Raw genomic sequence first — 15,602 nt, 5'->3', positions numbered from 1 at the left:
CTATAGACACAGTTGAAATAATTATGCACCTATAAACTTTAAACAATTTATTTAATGCCCACTATGGCGGACCGTATAGGTTGATGTGGATAGCTGAAAATGGTTTCTCATAAAAAAAAATCTTTTAAGAGACGACTATTAGTTCGGTCATGTAACCGAATGTCCTTCTGCTTACACCTCTAATGCCCTCTACTGTTTGGGTCAATGATATTTTATTTTGGAGAGTGCGAATTTCGTGGAAACTAATTCTATTGTAGTGGTGAGGGGTGGAAGTAGGCTGTTGAGATTTGACATAAATACTGCACACTAAACTTTGTCAGCCATACTTATTTCTTTTCATTGAACTAAGAATACAATCCCCCACGATGGCCGCGCGGCTCTAGTATCGGCGTATAGTGTCGTGGGTCCCAGATTCGAATCCTGGGTCCGGCAAATACACATATTGTTTTTCAATTTGTGTATGGACCTAATAGGTTGAGCAAGTGGCTGACATCCATTTCTCGTAAAAACTAAATCTGTTAATACAAACCTCCACTCTGTGGAGGTCCATATGATCTTATTAGGATCGGACATGGTCAGAAAAAAAAAAGAATAAAATTTCCAGACGGTGCTAGTTTGTTTTTAAAATTCAACTAAACCCTACCTAACCAAACCGTAATAGTTTAGGTATGTTCTGGGCGATCTGACAAAATAGTGCACTGTTTTCAGTCATACTTATTTGTTTTCGTTGAAGTAAGAATACATACAGATAGATGGTGTTGGTTAGTTTTTTTTAAATTCATTGAGCCTTGCCTGTACCAAACCATAATCGGTAAAAAATATTCTTCTATCTATAAAATATCTAAAATGATGTATGTTTGAATGGAATAATTTTAGATATTTTACCGATAAACGAAAATATCTTTTGACTATTATCTACTATGGCTTGGATTAGGCAGGGTTAAATTGAATTTTATAAAGTAACAAACACAATCTACACATTGTATAGTGTAAGGAAAATAAATATGTTATGTCGGATCTAACAGCCTATCTCCACCTTTCACCTCTGGTTTATTGACATTAGCTATTGATACTACATAACGTAGGGTACCTATGTGTCAAGACACACTATAGTCAGGCTGTGACACGAAACTGTAATCTTCGATGGTAGTTATTGCTCTTACTTTCATTGCAATACGGTGAACTGTTTGTTAAAAATAGTTGCATATTGAAATAAGTGATAATAATTTGAACGAAATATGCGATCAAAAATCTTCATTTATTGCAAACAGGCTACCGCATCGCATTCAAGAATAATCAATAACTAGCACTACCATCATATTTAGCATTTCAGTGTCACAATCTGAACAAAGTCGGGCTCGGTACGTATATAGGTGTAAAGACGGAGTTTTGTATCTGCAGGCTCGAGTCGGCGGATCGGAGAGCCGCGTGCGCGCACTGGAGTCGTCATCGGCCGGGGCGGAAGCAAGCCGGCGCGGTGCGGAGCAAAAGCTCGGTGCGGTAGCGGCCGCCCTGCGTCGCATCGCCGGCATCCCTCTCGACCGCTCCCACTCCCCCGGGCCCCCTCTCGCACATGCCCGTCTGTCCAGCCCCACCCGACGCTGGAGTCCGCACAGAGGTGCGTCGCTGTTCTTCATTTTTGTAACTCTCTATTCTATCCCTCGTTTCGGCAGTGTAATAAAAAAATATATTTTAACATTAACATAAAGTCAGCTTTTTAAATAGATAGTGTCATACACCCCAAGAAAGAGTGGGAAATATTATATGGATGTGCAGTATGGACAAGCATTGAGATTGTTTAGTTTTACAGTTAAAAGATTATTGATCCTAATTTACACGGTGGAGGTAGGTAAAGCACAAATATGTGAACTAAAAAAAGTTTGTTAATTTATCTTCACTCTGTAAGCTCCAATTTCACGTAACACGCAAAATAAGTATGTATGTATGTATATATTGCACAAATTAATATGAATGAGAACAGAAATGAAGAAGATAAAAATATAGGATAAATATGTAGGACAAGAATGATGTCATACTTTTCATTAACCCATATACAGTCGAGCTCGGTTATTATGATCACAGATATAGCGAGATCTCGGATGTAACGAGGAAACATTCGCTGGCATTTTAGTTTATGATTTTCTCTATACATTTATTCACTTTTATAACGAGCTACTTATCGGATATACCGAGCTAAAATATCATCAAAAGTTTTCTTAAAACTGTTAATGTGTCGATCATTTAAAAACATTTCGACCCTAAGCAATAAAATCTGACCGGTCGCCGGAATCGGATTACGTTTATGACACTAGTTAAGTGTTAAGTACCTAGCTAATTGGTGTTTTTGCCGACAATATTGTAAAAGTATACACGCATATGGTTGAAATTACATGTAAGGTTTGTGAAATCACTAGGTACCTACCAGCGTTCATTACAATAAACTACTTGTTTTGTAGTTTATGAATGCCATGCTTGTTTAGGGGAAAAATTTTAATTGTGAATTTTTGTTTGAATTGCGACTTTTTGTGTTATGTGACCGCTCATTTAAAAATACCTATTCTCTGATATAACGAGTAACGCTTATAACGAGCAAATTCAGTCGGTCCCATCTTCCTCGTAATAATCAAGTTCGACAGTATTATATAATTTTCCTATTATTTAAAGTGAACATTTTATTAATAGGTACACAACAATATTGTGTCATTTTAGTCTTTGATCCTCCATATTGTATTATACAATATATTATTATAAATATCACATTAAATCAGTAGGTACATAGTTACACTAAAAACATAACACTGATTCCGTTCATAGATTGTATGCGTACGAATATGCGCTCATCGGCTGCCAGGTATTTAGTACGGCTCCCCATTTGCACGCACACCATCGACCAACCGAATCATTGTTTTATTTTTACTGTACATAGGTACTACTTTTCACCCTCCCCCCAGCGCTTCATTAGATTTCATGTCTATTTTAACCTTTTCTATGCCTCACGATATTACTATCGCGAGCCGAATACTACAAGGTTCTAAGTGTTCGTCCTTGAAAAAACAAACCCAACAATGAAGTAGTATTCTAAGCTGCCTCATTGTTACTTTTGTTTCTCCAAGGACAAACACTTAGAACCTTGTAATTCTCCACTCGCGCTATGGCAGTATCTGACAGGCTGCAGATGCTTTACTAAAATTGCTGTAATACCTATAATTTTAATAATTCTTCGTGTCTTAGTATTTCATAATTATTCAAACAGATGTCAATGTGTGTTTAATTTTTTAGATTATGCAAATCAATTGATGGTGGCTAGTAATTTGAGTTTAAAGTCGGACGAGATAACTCGCGAAATTTGTATGTATCAATCACGGCCTCATGGAGCGAGAAAACTCGCTGAAGGCATAGAACCGGTTAATTGGAAGCCACAGATAGATATGAGCCGAATATTTTCATGTAAAATTTAAAACATTTCAATTCTGCATTGTCGTTATTGCTATGATCATTATGCTGCGCATCGTAGTCGACATTGGCCTAGCGCGTAGATATAAATAAAGCGGCGGGTCGCAGATTCAAACCCGCGGTAGGTCAAAAAATGGATGTTTTAAATGTGTATTTGACCCAGTGCAAGGACCCAATGTGTCAGGCGAATGGCTATTCCTCGTAAAAAACAAAAATTTGTTAATACAACCTCCACTCTGCAGAGACCTATATGCTCCGATTAGGATGAAACGTTTTTGAAATGTTTTTTTTTGTTTAGCTTAAACTTATAATTTATTCAGCTCATATCTATATTACATTTACTGATATCGATCCATAGTACCTATATGTAATGCGAAAAAGATAATTTACATGGTAGACCATTTATCGTTTAAAAAACATCACTATTGAGTTCCCGACCTACAGAAAATCCAATTACATTATCAAGATATCGAGTTAACATTTTTCTTGTACATCTTTTTTTAGTTTAATAAACTTAAAGCTTAACCTATCAAAGACAGATTTAAAAGAAGAAAAATTTACATCCAGATTAAATTTTGTAGTAAATTTTTACAACTTTTTTATTATATGTTTAATTTCAATATAGGTATTGAAATGCTTCAATTTTCACTTATCTTTTTAAATATTATGTAGTTAAAGTTGTAGGGTTTTAACAATTTAAAAATAAAATAAAATAAAATAAAAAAAAAGGCAGTGGGTTAATGATTCACCAGTACATTAATATTGAGTTAGCATTTAGTAAGTTTTTAGACAGTCGATTAGTTATCCTTGTAAAAATTCTGTCATATACAATAAGTTGCTTTGTATAAACTTATGCGAAAGATCTGTATATCTGTGAGTGTATGCTGTATTTTCTTTTGTAAATTATTTCTCGTATTAATTCATTGCACAAATTTTTGCACAATAGCACCTCGGACGATGATTCCCCAAAACCGAAATTTAGGAAGAAGCAGAGCTCGCTCGGTCGACCCGTCGGTCGTTTCTAGGCGGATTCCCATCGCCTTGGGCCAAGTGGGCCGCGACACGGCAGCGCGGAGGATATTGTATCATTATTTTTATGATAAACAATAAACACCGAATCGACTACGGAGAAATGGAGATGTTATATATTATATTTCATGTGAAGACACATCTACGAGTTGACCCGGAAAATGAACAGGAAACTTTCCAACCGCGCGACGGAGAATCCTCGCTGATTATTGTGACATAGCCCTGATTGTAAACCGATCTGTTTGCCTTTTGAACAAACAATTGGACAAACGTTGAGCGGGTTAAAGAGTCCTAAGAAAGAACAAAACGGAGTGAAGAATTTGAAACATACATGTAACTGTAACGAAAAGACATAAAAACCATACGGAAGAATAAAAGTTGAAAGAAGCACGCCTTAGTGAGCACATTTGCACTCATTTGACTTTTTGACATTTTGGCGTTTTGGCACCGGAGGGTGACGTTTCGATAGTATTGCAGGTCAAGAGCATTCGGAGCGGGACCGCTCCGTGGAGATGATCACCGATGTGGACCCCGACATTGTGAGGAAGGGCATACGCAATTTAATGCAGCAGGTCGGCCACATCGAAAGGGAACGGGTGAGTCCGCGTTAATAAATATGCACCGTAGAAAAATAATGTCATAGAATATTTATTTAAGTAGGCATTTAACCTGACTGAGCTATTAACTGCGTTTCATTTCTCATTTTCTCACGTGCGCCGCCTTAAAAGTGTTAGCTCAGAATAAACTCTGCTCCGTGCCCATTCTATAAAATATAAACCATAAATTTTGGTTGAACTTCTTATGAAATTCAATATTGTGCGGTACGTCTTGTTATTTAGCATTTGAAATATTTGCGTATGGTTCAGGATACTGTTTTTCTGAATAGACGTACCAATATTGACTAGCTCACCATTGAAATGCTGAGGATTAAACAAGTACAAGTGACATAAATAAAAAAAATGGTTATGAAAAGTTTCCATATCCCCATAATATAATTATTTACACGTGAAACATGATTTAAACATGTACATAACGGCTTTGTATGTAAAATTATAAGCATTTTAGTTATAATATTAGATTACATTATAATATTCAATCTGAATGTTTTAACCTGACTTACAGTGAATACATTGCAAACGTAAAGAATACTAATAATTATTGATGATTTGAGAACCAGACCAATTTTGTAATAACAGTTGCATAATATTTAACTTTGAAGTCGATTTACTAAACTCAATCACCGGTGCAGGTCAATGACATTAATATGGACGAATCATCTGGGAATAAAAATGACACTCACTTTTTTGTCGGGTCTGCCGAATGGCATAATCTGTTCTAATGCCATTACAATAAAAGTGATATTGCTATAAATTCCCGACACTTTTAGTCGGGTCTGCCGAACGGTTCGAACGGGTGAACATTGACACTAGAAACATTATTCTAACGCCATTACAATAAAGGTGATATTGCTATAAATTCCCGATACGTGATATCGCATAATGGAAATTGTGTGACGTCTACCTATACATGTGCGAATGTTGCTGTGCGTGAATTTAATTGCTAGCTACTGTATTGAGTGCGTTGTCCATTAATAATGTCATTGGTGCAGGTGCACTCGTATTCGTTCAATCTATCAATCATATTAGTAATTAAAAAGTTAGTTTAAAGTGATTGGGAATAAATTGGAATCTGTCCCGGTCCAGAGACAGCAGCAAACGGTAGAAATAATATGAGCCCGTGTCTGTTTTGGGGGGCGGCCAGGAGGAACTCAAGTCGCAGGCTAGCGTCACCCGAAAGCAGCTGAAGGAGGCGGCAGAAGCCAAGAGTCGAGGAGACGGAGAGCTGGCTACCGCCTGCAAGAACCTGCGGGCCATGGAAGACAAGAAGTGCCAGGTGCAAGCCGCTCTCACCCAAAAAGAGGCCCAGCTCAAAACTCAGGTGTGTACACTTCGTTCTGCCCCGCCTTCATCGAATGCGTTTACATTAGAGTTCTGAATTTGTATTCATGTACATGTTATTTTTACATTCAATATACGCATTTGCGTCCAGCAAATTCAGCGAAAGGCTTGTAAAATTAACTACCGAGATGCCTCTGCCCTGCGGATATAAATACTATTTGGCCCAGAGTGTCTAACGCGGTCACGTTTTACCGGTATATGCGGAAGAAAATATTTAAAGATGCCAGTAGATCTTTGTGCGAACCTCGATTATCTGGATATCTTCATTTTTGATTTATCAGTTTCGTATGATTATAAGAAAAAAGTACAAATAAAAATTTAAGGATTTTTGGAAAACTGCGACTAAAAATATATAATTTGGGATTTAAATATATAGATGTTTTATTATTTTCTCCTATAATGGAGGTTTTACTGTAGAATTATAATATCCAGTCATAATGTTCGACGATATAATATTATGAAGAAAGTTGCAATGAGAATGAAGAAAACCAATTTCTTTGAAACCATTTTGCTTTGTATTTGGTGGTGGCCGGTATAAACCGAAATGTGGAGTGCGATTGATATTCAAATATACAATTGATATCACTCTTCGATGGCACTACAGCTCAAGTCAAGCCCTGTCCTCCAGCCGGAACGGTCCTCCGCACTTCTTTTCCAGTTCCTGATTTTTAGCAGCTGGTTGGCATCTTTTGTAATGTTATCACCCCATCGTGTGCGTGGCTTTCCCACTGGCCTTTCCCCCCCTGGGTTTCCTTCGAGGATCTTCTTCGGTATCCGTGACTCAGGCATGCGCTGGACATGGCCTTCCCAGTTTAGCCTCTGGAGTTTTATGAAGGTGGAGAGTTTTGAATCTTGGTATAAGTGGTATAGTTCCTCTATTTTAATTATGGTTGTCTTGAAATATTTTACTCAGTCGGAACTGATGGGGTCAGCGGTAGGATGCCTTTTTAATTCGATGTGGATAATATATTTCAGACAGAGGCGCTGCGACAGAAAACTGAAGAGGCTCACTCTCTCAGTGAGAAGATTACTTCCATGGAGCTCATCTTGAACAGCGGCACCGAAGAAAAGGGACAGATAGAGGTGAGAATAACAATAATGAATGGCCTTATAAATTGTTTTATCGGTCAATATGCTGAAAAATCACCATGACTCAATAATAATATACATATTATGTAAATAGACATTGAAGTTTGGAAATGTAATTTCTATTAATTTATTTTTAATATCCCGTCAAAAACATATCTTCTGTGTAAGTTCAATACCGCGTATGAGCCAAAATGTTCAAAATACGTATTTTTGGCGCTCTCGGCTAAACGGCTCAAACCACATTGATTGGTGCATTCAAATTTTGAAATTGACCAATAGACTACTTGCGCTCGGTTAAAATCAATACCACATTTGAATTATCCATACTAAAGAAGCAAGCAAGACCGCGTATATCCATGATCCAATACAGCGGACGAACGGAGAGTTGCGGCAATACCGCATAAGGTCCAACTGATTTACAAAATAACCCTATGGCAATTAATTTGCACAGACACATATGACAGTAAAAATATATTTTCTAATATGATCAGGAAAACACAATAAACTGTGTTTAAATTTATTTTTTATCTTTTTTATTGACGAAATTGCAAGGTTTTTTGTCCCTCCTGAACATTTTGACAAATGGTTCTTCCGCGGTATTAAACTTACGTAGACGATATGAAAAAAAACTGTTTTAAAACTTAATGCTGATCTTAAATTTTATTTTCCTCAGTAAACTGGAAAAACATTCTTTACCAAAAATATTGAATTGTAGATATTATATGTATTGGTATTTGGACGTTCTCTCTACCACTATCTTTTGGGTGTACATTGTGAAATAACGAAATAGAAGCGGTCTGTAATGTCCCAGAAAAAACTTCTTCGCACCCCGGTTGTGATTGTCACGCACTAGAACGTGCAGGATTCCTCTTTTATTTTCTATCGCTGAAATTTCGATTAAGCCGAAGGGAGTTAAATTTGTGCGATGTCAATGTGGATGTGTGCAGGAGAAAGCGGAGAAACTGCGGGCGTCACTGGGGCGCTGCGAGGCGGAGAGGCGCTCGCTGGCGGAGGAGGCGGCGCGGGCGGAGCAGCGAGCGGGACGCGCCGAACTGCAGCGTGCCGCCCTAGAGGGGGACACGCGCCGCCTACAAATGGCCAAGCAGGACCGCGATCTTCAGATGCAGGTCTTTTTTTCATTGCCCGTTACATCCGTGACATCGACCGAGAGTGATTTAGCTCATTCTAAGGCCAAATGCAAAGATGTCGATATGTGAAACTAACTAATTATGAACCCAATGCACAGTCGAAAATTTAGCATAACTATAAGTAATAATATCATATTATAATAAACTATCAATGTCACTTTTGGCAATAAACAGTGCTGCCATTTTTAATGTTCTATTTTTCTATATCTTTTTAAATAGAATCATAAAAACAAAAATCGTTTAATACAACCTCCACTCTGTGGAGGCCCATTTATTATGATCCTCTTGGGTCGAGCATGTCAATGTAGTGAACTTTAAATAATTTGATAGTCGCTTTATCAATGGTTTAATTGAATAAACGCCCACTCTGTGGATAGTATATCTATGCACTATTTTTATTTATTATTGAAATGGCAACACGCCTTTTATGTTTATTATTCACAAATCTATCCATTAATTATTGATTGAATTTTCATCGTCAATCATGCCAGTTTGGTTCTGTGTCATACATGCCACTGTCAATTGACATGTGTTGTCCAAGATAGACGTAGTTGTTAACTCACTCGATTCAAGTGCCATTGATGATCATTTCTTTTTGTTCAGCAAAGCAGTTTATTATTACTTTTGTCTTTTAGACATCTTTAAACCTGCTTTGCAGCTTTCATTTGGAAACTCCTAAGTACATCCTGTTCTGAAGGTCTTCGGCGTCGTTTGCAAAAACAACAATGTCGTGTGCAAAACCCAAGTGACTGAGGTATTCGTCGTTAATGGCGATCCACTGTTTTCCCAGTCAAGTTGCTTGAATAGATCTTCCAGAGTAGCAGTGAATAATTTGGGTGAGATTGTGTCGCCTTGTTGGACACCCTTGCTAATAAGAAACTTGCAACACGGCTTATAAAGCTTTATACCGGCTGTTGTACTGTTGTTGGCTTTTTATATAGCGCCTAGAGATTCCTTGGTTGTACAAGGCGCCAATTGAGGATTTTTTGATAATCCCAGGTAGAATGGTAGACTATATTGTTTATGTCGTTCTATAACTTCCCTGACAACCTGTATATGATCAATTATGCGGTAGCCTCCTCTAAATCCGTCTCCCTCTCTCGGTTGGGTCTTGTCGAGCACAGTTTCTAGGCGTTTGGAGAGAAGGTAGTTTTATGAAAGCTTTGTACAGAATTGGCAACAGACTGATCGGCCGATAATTTTTCAGATCGTCAGGGTCTCCCTTTTTATGGAGAATGATGATGGTGGCATTTTCCTAGGCCTCCCCTCCCTCTGGGACATTCTCTTTGTGCAGACAGGCTGTGAACAGTCATGCCAAGCACTTCATTCAAAAAGTGTGCACTATTTTTGTCGGATCGCCCATGCATGCCTAAACTATTAGGGATTGGTTTAGGCAGGATTTAATTGAATTTGAAAACTTACCAGCACCGTCTGCAAATTGTATTCTTAGTTCAATGAAAACAAATAAGTATCACTGACAAAGTTTAGTGTGCATTATTTATGTTGAATCTTGCCGCTGAAATACCTACATAATATTTATGTAGGTACCTGAGTTTAGAAAATTCTTGTGGGTTAAGGTATTATTTCTTAACCGGAAGAATAGCAAAACATAATGCTATAAAACAAATAAAGCGTCACTCGCCCATGGCTCGAGTGGCGCAAGCCTGAGCCAGGAACTTTTGAAGGGACAAAATTCATCATTATTCTTAACGGTTTATGTGTAGAAAATGCAGGAGCACTGCGACAATCAGGCTCGGACGATAGTGACACTAGAGGAGCGCTGCGCGTCGCTCAAGTCCACCGTGGAGCAGCTCAGCGCCTCCCTGCAGAAGGCGGCCACCGCCGAGAGCGACCTGCGCACCGAGCTCAACCGTCTACAACGCCAGATCACGGAAGCCAAGGGGCGCGAGCACACTTCCCTAGACCGGCTCAAGCAACTGCAAAAGTCGCTGGGCGGATGCGATAGCGAAAAGAGGATCCTCAACGAGAAGCTGGAGGCGGCCAAGAAGACGCTCGGCGAGATCAAAAGGGACAAACAACAGCTGCAGGACCAAGTGCACCGCATGAACAACCAGCTGGCCAACGTGGAAGTTCAAAGGTCAGCTTTTTATGTCATTTGTTTTGCTCCATTCTAGACTAATTTTAGGATATCAGTGGCGTACATAACAGCAAACGAGTGAATCTCAAATTGAAACATATTTCTTGCTAATTACATATACTAATTTATTAATCCTATTGACGTGCACCAATTATCTTATTATTTATTAACTAACTTCTAACTGACTCGGTCCAGTTGAACATGTTTACGCACAGTGCGAGGGTTAATTTTAATTCAACACTCAAGCTCATATTGACGCCTATCGTCGGCGGTCACTCTTCAGAAATTCCCAGCTCCGACCTTCTGACCTATTAATCACAATATGATATATTATCCTCAGGTTATCCTCGATTGAAACCGGGGGGGATCCGGATGAGGCAGAAGGGATTGAGCATTTCACACCTCAATTAAAATTGCCTATTAAAATTATCTAACACAATATCTTTCCTACTCGCTCGGTTCTTATTACCCTTTGATACACCCCTGTTACAGGCGGGCTTCTCCCGGTGTAAAATAATCATTTAGTAGCTATAAGTCGAAACGTAACCCTGACCTCTAGAAACGGCTTCATAAAACATCTAATCTGATTCCTTGCTCAACCACGTTAAGTATTTTTTATTCATAAGTAAAGGCCTTTGTCCGGTGTGTGAAGATCACATATTGGGCGGAGGTGCAATTAGGATACATTTAATTTAATTTAAAAAGTATAAATGATGATGGATGTAAGAGATAATCTTAAGACTAAATATAAGTATTCATATAATAAATTTTGCCGCGCTTGTCGGCAACGCGGTACGCGAAGTTTGAAAAAGAAAAAAAAGTTAGTGAGCGTCCCTTTTCCAACATGTACGGACCTGCGAAACTTATTGTTAAAACAAAATACGAGGGTGGGTCAATAAGTCCTTAGAAAAGCCGACAGGTGGCGCGACTAGTACTGTAAGCGGTTTGTTTTCATGCAGCGGCACCACCGATTCAGTATGCTGCGAAGTTTCAATCAGATTGGTCGGGTTGATGTGTGTTTCTCGTACATTTAAAAAAAAATTTTGCTTGTGGAAAATGGAAAAATGGAAAATGGAGAAAATTGAGTTTAGAGCTGTTATTAAACATTTTAATATAAAAGGGTTAACAGCAAAGGAAATAAAAAATGAGTTGGATTTAGTTCACGGCATATCTGCTCCTTCACTTGCAACTATTTATAACTGGTTAAATGAATTTAAACGTGGTCGTACATCAACAAAGGATGAACCACGCTCAGGACGTCCTGTAGAGGTGACTACACCAGAAATGATCAATAAAATCCACGATATGGTGTTAAGTGACCGAAGATTAAAGTTGAGTGAGATAATTGAGGTTACAGGGAAATCAAAAGGTAGCGTCATTTCTATTTTACATGACAAATTGGGCATGAAAAATATTTCTGCAAGATGGGTGCCGCGTTTGCTCACAGTCGACAATAAACGCAATAGGGTGGTGGCCTCTAAAGCCCTGTTGTCGCTCATGCAACGCAATCCGGATAAATTTTTTCGTCGCTCTGTGACTGTAGATGAAACATGGATACACCACTATACTCCCAAGACGAAAGAACAGTCAAAGCAGTGGATTGCGAAGGCAAACCATGTCCAAAGAAGGCGAAAACCGTAAAATCAGCTGGTAAGGTTATGGCTACTGTATTTTGGGATGCACGTGAAATTATTTTCGTTGACTATTTGGAAAAAGGAAAAACAATAACAGGGGATTATTATGCATCTTTATTGGACCAGCTAAAAAACAAAATTGAAGAAAAACGGCCTCATTTAAACAGGAAAAAAATCCTCTTTCATCAGGACAATGCCCGTGTTCACACATGTTTACGATCAATGGCTAAAATTGAAGAATTGAAGTTCGAATTGGTCGACCACCCACCGTATTCGCCAGATTTAGCCCCCAGTGACTTTTTCCTTTTCCCAAACTTAAAAAAATGGCTAAGTGGACAACGTTTTTTTTCAAATGAAGAAGTCATCGATCGGACAAATGCTTATTTTGAGGACCTTCCGAAAACTTATTTTTCTGACGGTTTAAAAAAAATTGAGAAACGTCTAACCAAGTGTATTGAGCTCCAAGGAGATTATGTTGAGAAATAAAAAAAAAATACAAAAATCAAAACTGTTTTAATGCTTTTTTCTAAGGAATTATTGACCCACCCTCGTATGTAAACGTTTAAAGAAAATGTAAAATATAAGAAGACCACGTTACGAGCACGAAAGACCGTGTTTTATTTACACTCCAATCGTTTATACCTTTTTTTTTGAATCCGGGGCTCGATGGACACCTGAGCTAGCCGCTGGAACCCCGGGTATCTCAATGGCGCCCTGGCAACATGAGGCTCGGAAAACGCATGGTTTTCCCGAAAAAACACCCTGCTCAGCTCTAAAAATCTAATTAAAGTGTTCTACATCTAGACCATAGAACAACTGGTAACTATCGAGTTCCAGGCGCCTGAAGTGCCTAGGACCATGTACCAGGGAAACCAAGGACATGGTCATGAGCGCCCTAGAACTCCTGGAAATGTGAGGCCAGGCGGGTGGCACAACAATGCCACCTGCACGAAATGGTACGGAGTATCCGACCGGAAGTAAAATGGAAGAAGAAGAGAGACATGGAGGAGGCGCCGCGAGCTGGTGGTCGTCTCGGAGCAAGAAGACACCGGATCCTGCGGATGCCCCCCTACCATGGATCTTCGAAGGAGCGGGTGCAAAAGACGTGAATTTAGTGGAAATAGTGAATGTTTAAGTGTGAACTCTCGTCAAGCACATACCTACTAAGTTTTATTATTAGTACTAGTATATAAAAGATGCATCAAACGCAAAGCAAAGTTGATTTAGAATAATTTTAGATAATTGCAATGAAATGCCGTCCGCAAAAGTAACAAAAAAAAATACACGCCGTCGATTCGTACAACGGCCAGTGGCGTGGGTAAATGTAAATCCGCGCGGTAAAAGAGTACCTCGACGCTCGGAAATATTAAATTCAAAACCAATTCTAACGCCACGTCGGTAAGACGAAATACAACGAATCAACTTTGCTCGGCGAGCTGATTAGTTATAAGAAATATTGTTAAAAAAAAATATATACATATATAATAATGTGTGAAAGGATGTACGTTTGTGAAAGTCCTCGTAACTATTTCTTTCGGAGTCGACACTGGTGAGATTACCAAAGAATCCTCAAATCTAAAATAAATGATAACGCGTCGCATATCATTAGAAAAATATATACAGTATTATAATTCCCTTCAGGACTCTTAGAATTTTTGTTTAATACTGAAAAAGAAATAGATGATATGCATTGTAATAATCGTGTGAACAAAAAGCGAAGCTGCCAACGTTCATTATTAAATAATATGAAAAAGAAATGTTAATAATAAAACGTGAGAGGCCCCTCAAATCGGCGCGCCTTTGGCGAGAAAGAATCGGATGACATGTCGACTAAACGCGATAACGCCGGGATCGGGCGCGAAAAACATAAAAACCGTCTGGACTAGAAACTTTGAGACGCGCGGCAGAAAATCGAGTCGCATACGCGCGTAAAACGAAATAACAATTTTTTTTAAATAAAACGGGTTTTTGATACACCCCTGTTACAGGCGGGCTTCTCCCGGTGTAAAATAATCATTTAGTAGCTATAAGTCGAAACGTAACCCTGACCTCTAGAAACGGCTTCGTAAAACATCTAATCTGATTCCTTGCTCAACCACGTAAGTATTTTTTTTTTTATTATTAATAAGTAAAGGTCTTCGTCCGGTGTGTGAAAATCATATACTGGGCGGAGGTGTAATTAAGATAAATTTAATTTGATTTAAAAAGTATAAATGATGATGGATGAAAGAGATAATTTTAAGACTAAATATAAGTATTCAAATATAATAAATTTTGCCGCGCATTGTGCGTGAAATCCTCGCGCGCCGGCGCCAGGGTCAGGCTCGTGATTCGCCGAATCAAAGATCATGCGATCAGATTTGGCCAATCACTAGTCCCTTTTACTAGTTGGCGTGGGTCTGAGGAATTTAAAAAGAGAAAAAAAGTTAGTAAGCGTCCCTTTTCCAATAGGATAGGACCTGCGACTATAATCGTAAAAACCCAGATAAATTTGTGAAACTAAAAATCATAAGAAAATACAAGACCACGTCATGAACACGAAAGACCGAGTTTTATTTCCACTCTAACCGTTTATATCTTTTTTTTTTGTGAATCCGGGGTTCGATGGACACACTTGAGCTAGCAGCTGGAACCCCGGGTATCTCATTTTGCTAGTAAATAAATATAATGAGAGGGTGAAATATTTAAATTTTTAATATCAATGAAGTCTAATGAACGAATAAATGACTAAAGAAAGAAAAAGAATAAACACAGATGAAGACAATTTGGAAGCATAAAGAGAGCCACCTCTCGAAGTAAGCGCATCAGAAGGCAGCGTAGCTGAAAAATTCATGATACCAAAGCTTGATTGGTGTGGAGAGTGCGCACTCTCCTTTCTCGTCGCAGGTTCATGAGAAGACTAGGGACGTGACGCCTGAAAGATATCGTGAAACAACAAGAGGTACCTCCGAAGTGTAACCATCTACAAAGAAAAGAAAGAAGAAGAAATGGAAATGGATACTTATTGTGAAAAACCATCCTAGTACCTGTGAGAAAGCCGTGCCGCCGTCAACGAGCCTGGCCGTTGTACCGCTATACGATTCCTTGCCCGCAGTAATAGGAACAGATGGAGACACAGTATCTGTCCATGAGATGATACTCCAGAGACCAGCAGATGAGTGGAAAACTTTCCACAGAAAGATATCCGCTGCTC

At 38.7% G+C, this 15,602-nt stretch overlaps 1 protein-coding gene across 1 annotated transcript in view; it reads left to right on the top strand.

Annotated features, from left to right (window-relative positions):
- Root (ciliary rootlet coiled-coil, rootletin) overlaps nucleotides 1–15,602 on the top strand; it is a 131,010-nt gene that overhangs the window by 106,822 nt on the left and 8,586 nt on the right. The window contains exons 25-30 of the mRNA XM_085945352.1: nucleotides 1,402–1,618; nucleotides 4,960–5,078; nucleotides 6,244–6,420; nucleotides 7,416–7,523; nucleotides 8,477–8,656; nucleotides 10,402–10,775. Of these exons, the coding sequence (XP_085801478.1) occupies nucleotides 1,402–1,618; nucleotides 4,960–5,078; nucleotides 6,244–6,420; nucleotides 7,416–7,523; nucleotides 8,477–8,656; nucleotides 10,402–10,775 (1,175 nt within the window). The remainder of the gene's footprint in view (nucleotides 1–1,401; nucleotides 1,619–4,959; nucleotides 5,079–6,243; nucleotides 6,421–7,415; nucleotides 7,524–8,476; nucleotides 8,657–10,401; nucleotides 10,776–15,602) is intronic.

The sequence above is a fragment of the Rhyacophila brunnea genome, unplaced genomic scaffold (genome assembly GCF_057557595.1).
Source record: "Rhyacophila brunnea isolate RB1 unplaced genomic scaffold, BYU_Rbru_1.0 scaffold_18, whole genome shotgun sequence".
Taxonomy (NCBI): Eukaryota; Metazoa; Arthropoda; class Insecta; order Trichoptera; family Rhyacophilidae; genus Rhyacophila; species Rhyacophila brunnea.
Note: the sequence above shows the minus strand (reverse complement) of the source record. Positions and strands in the feature narration are given on the sequence as shown.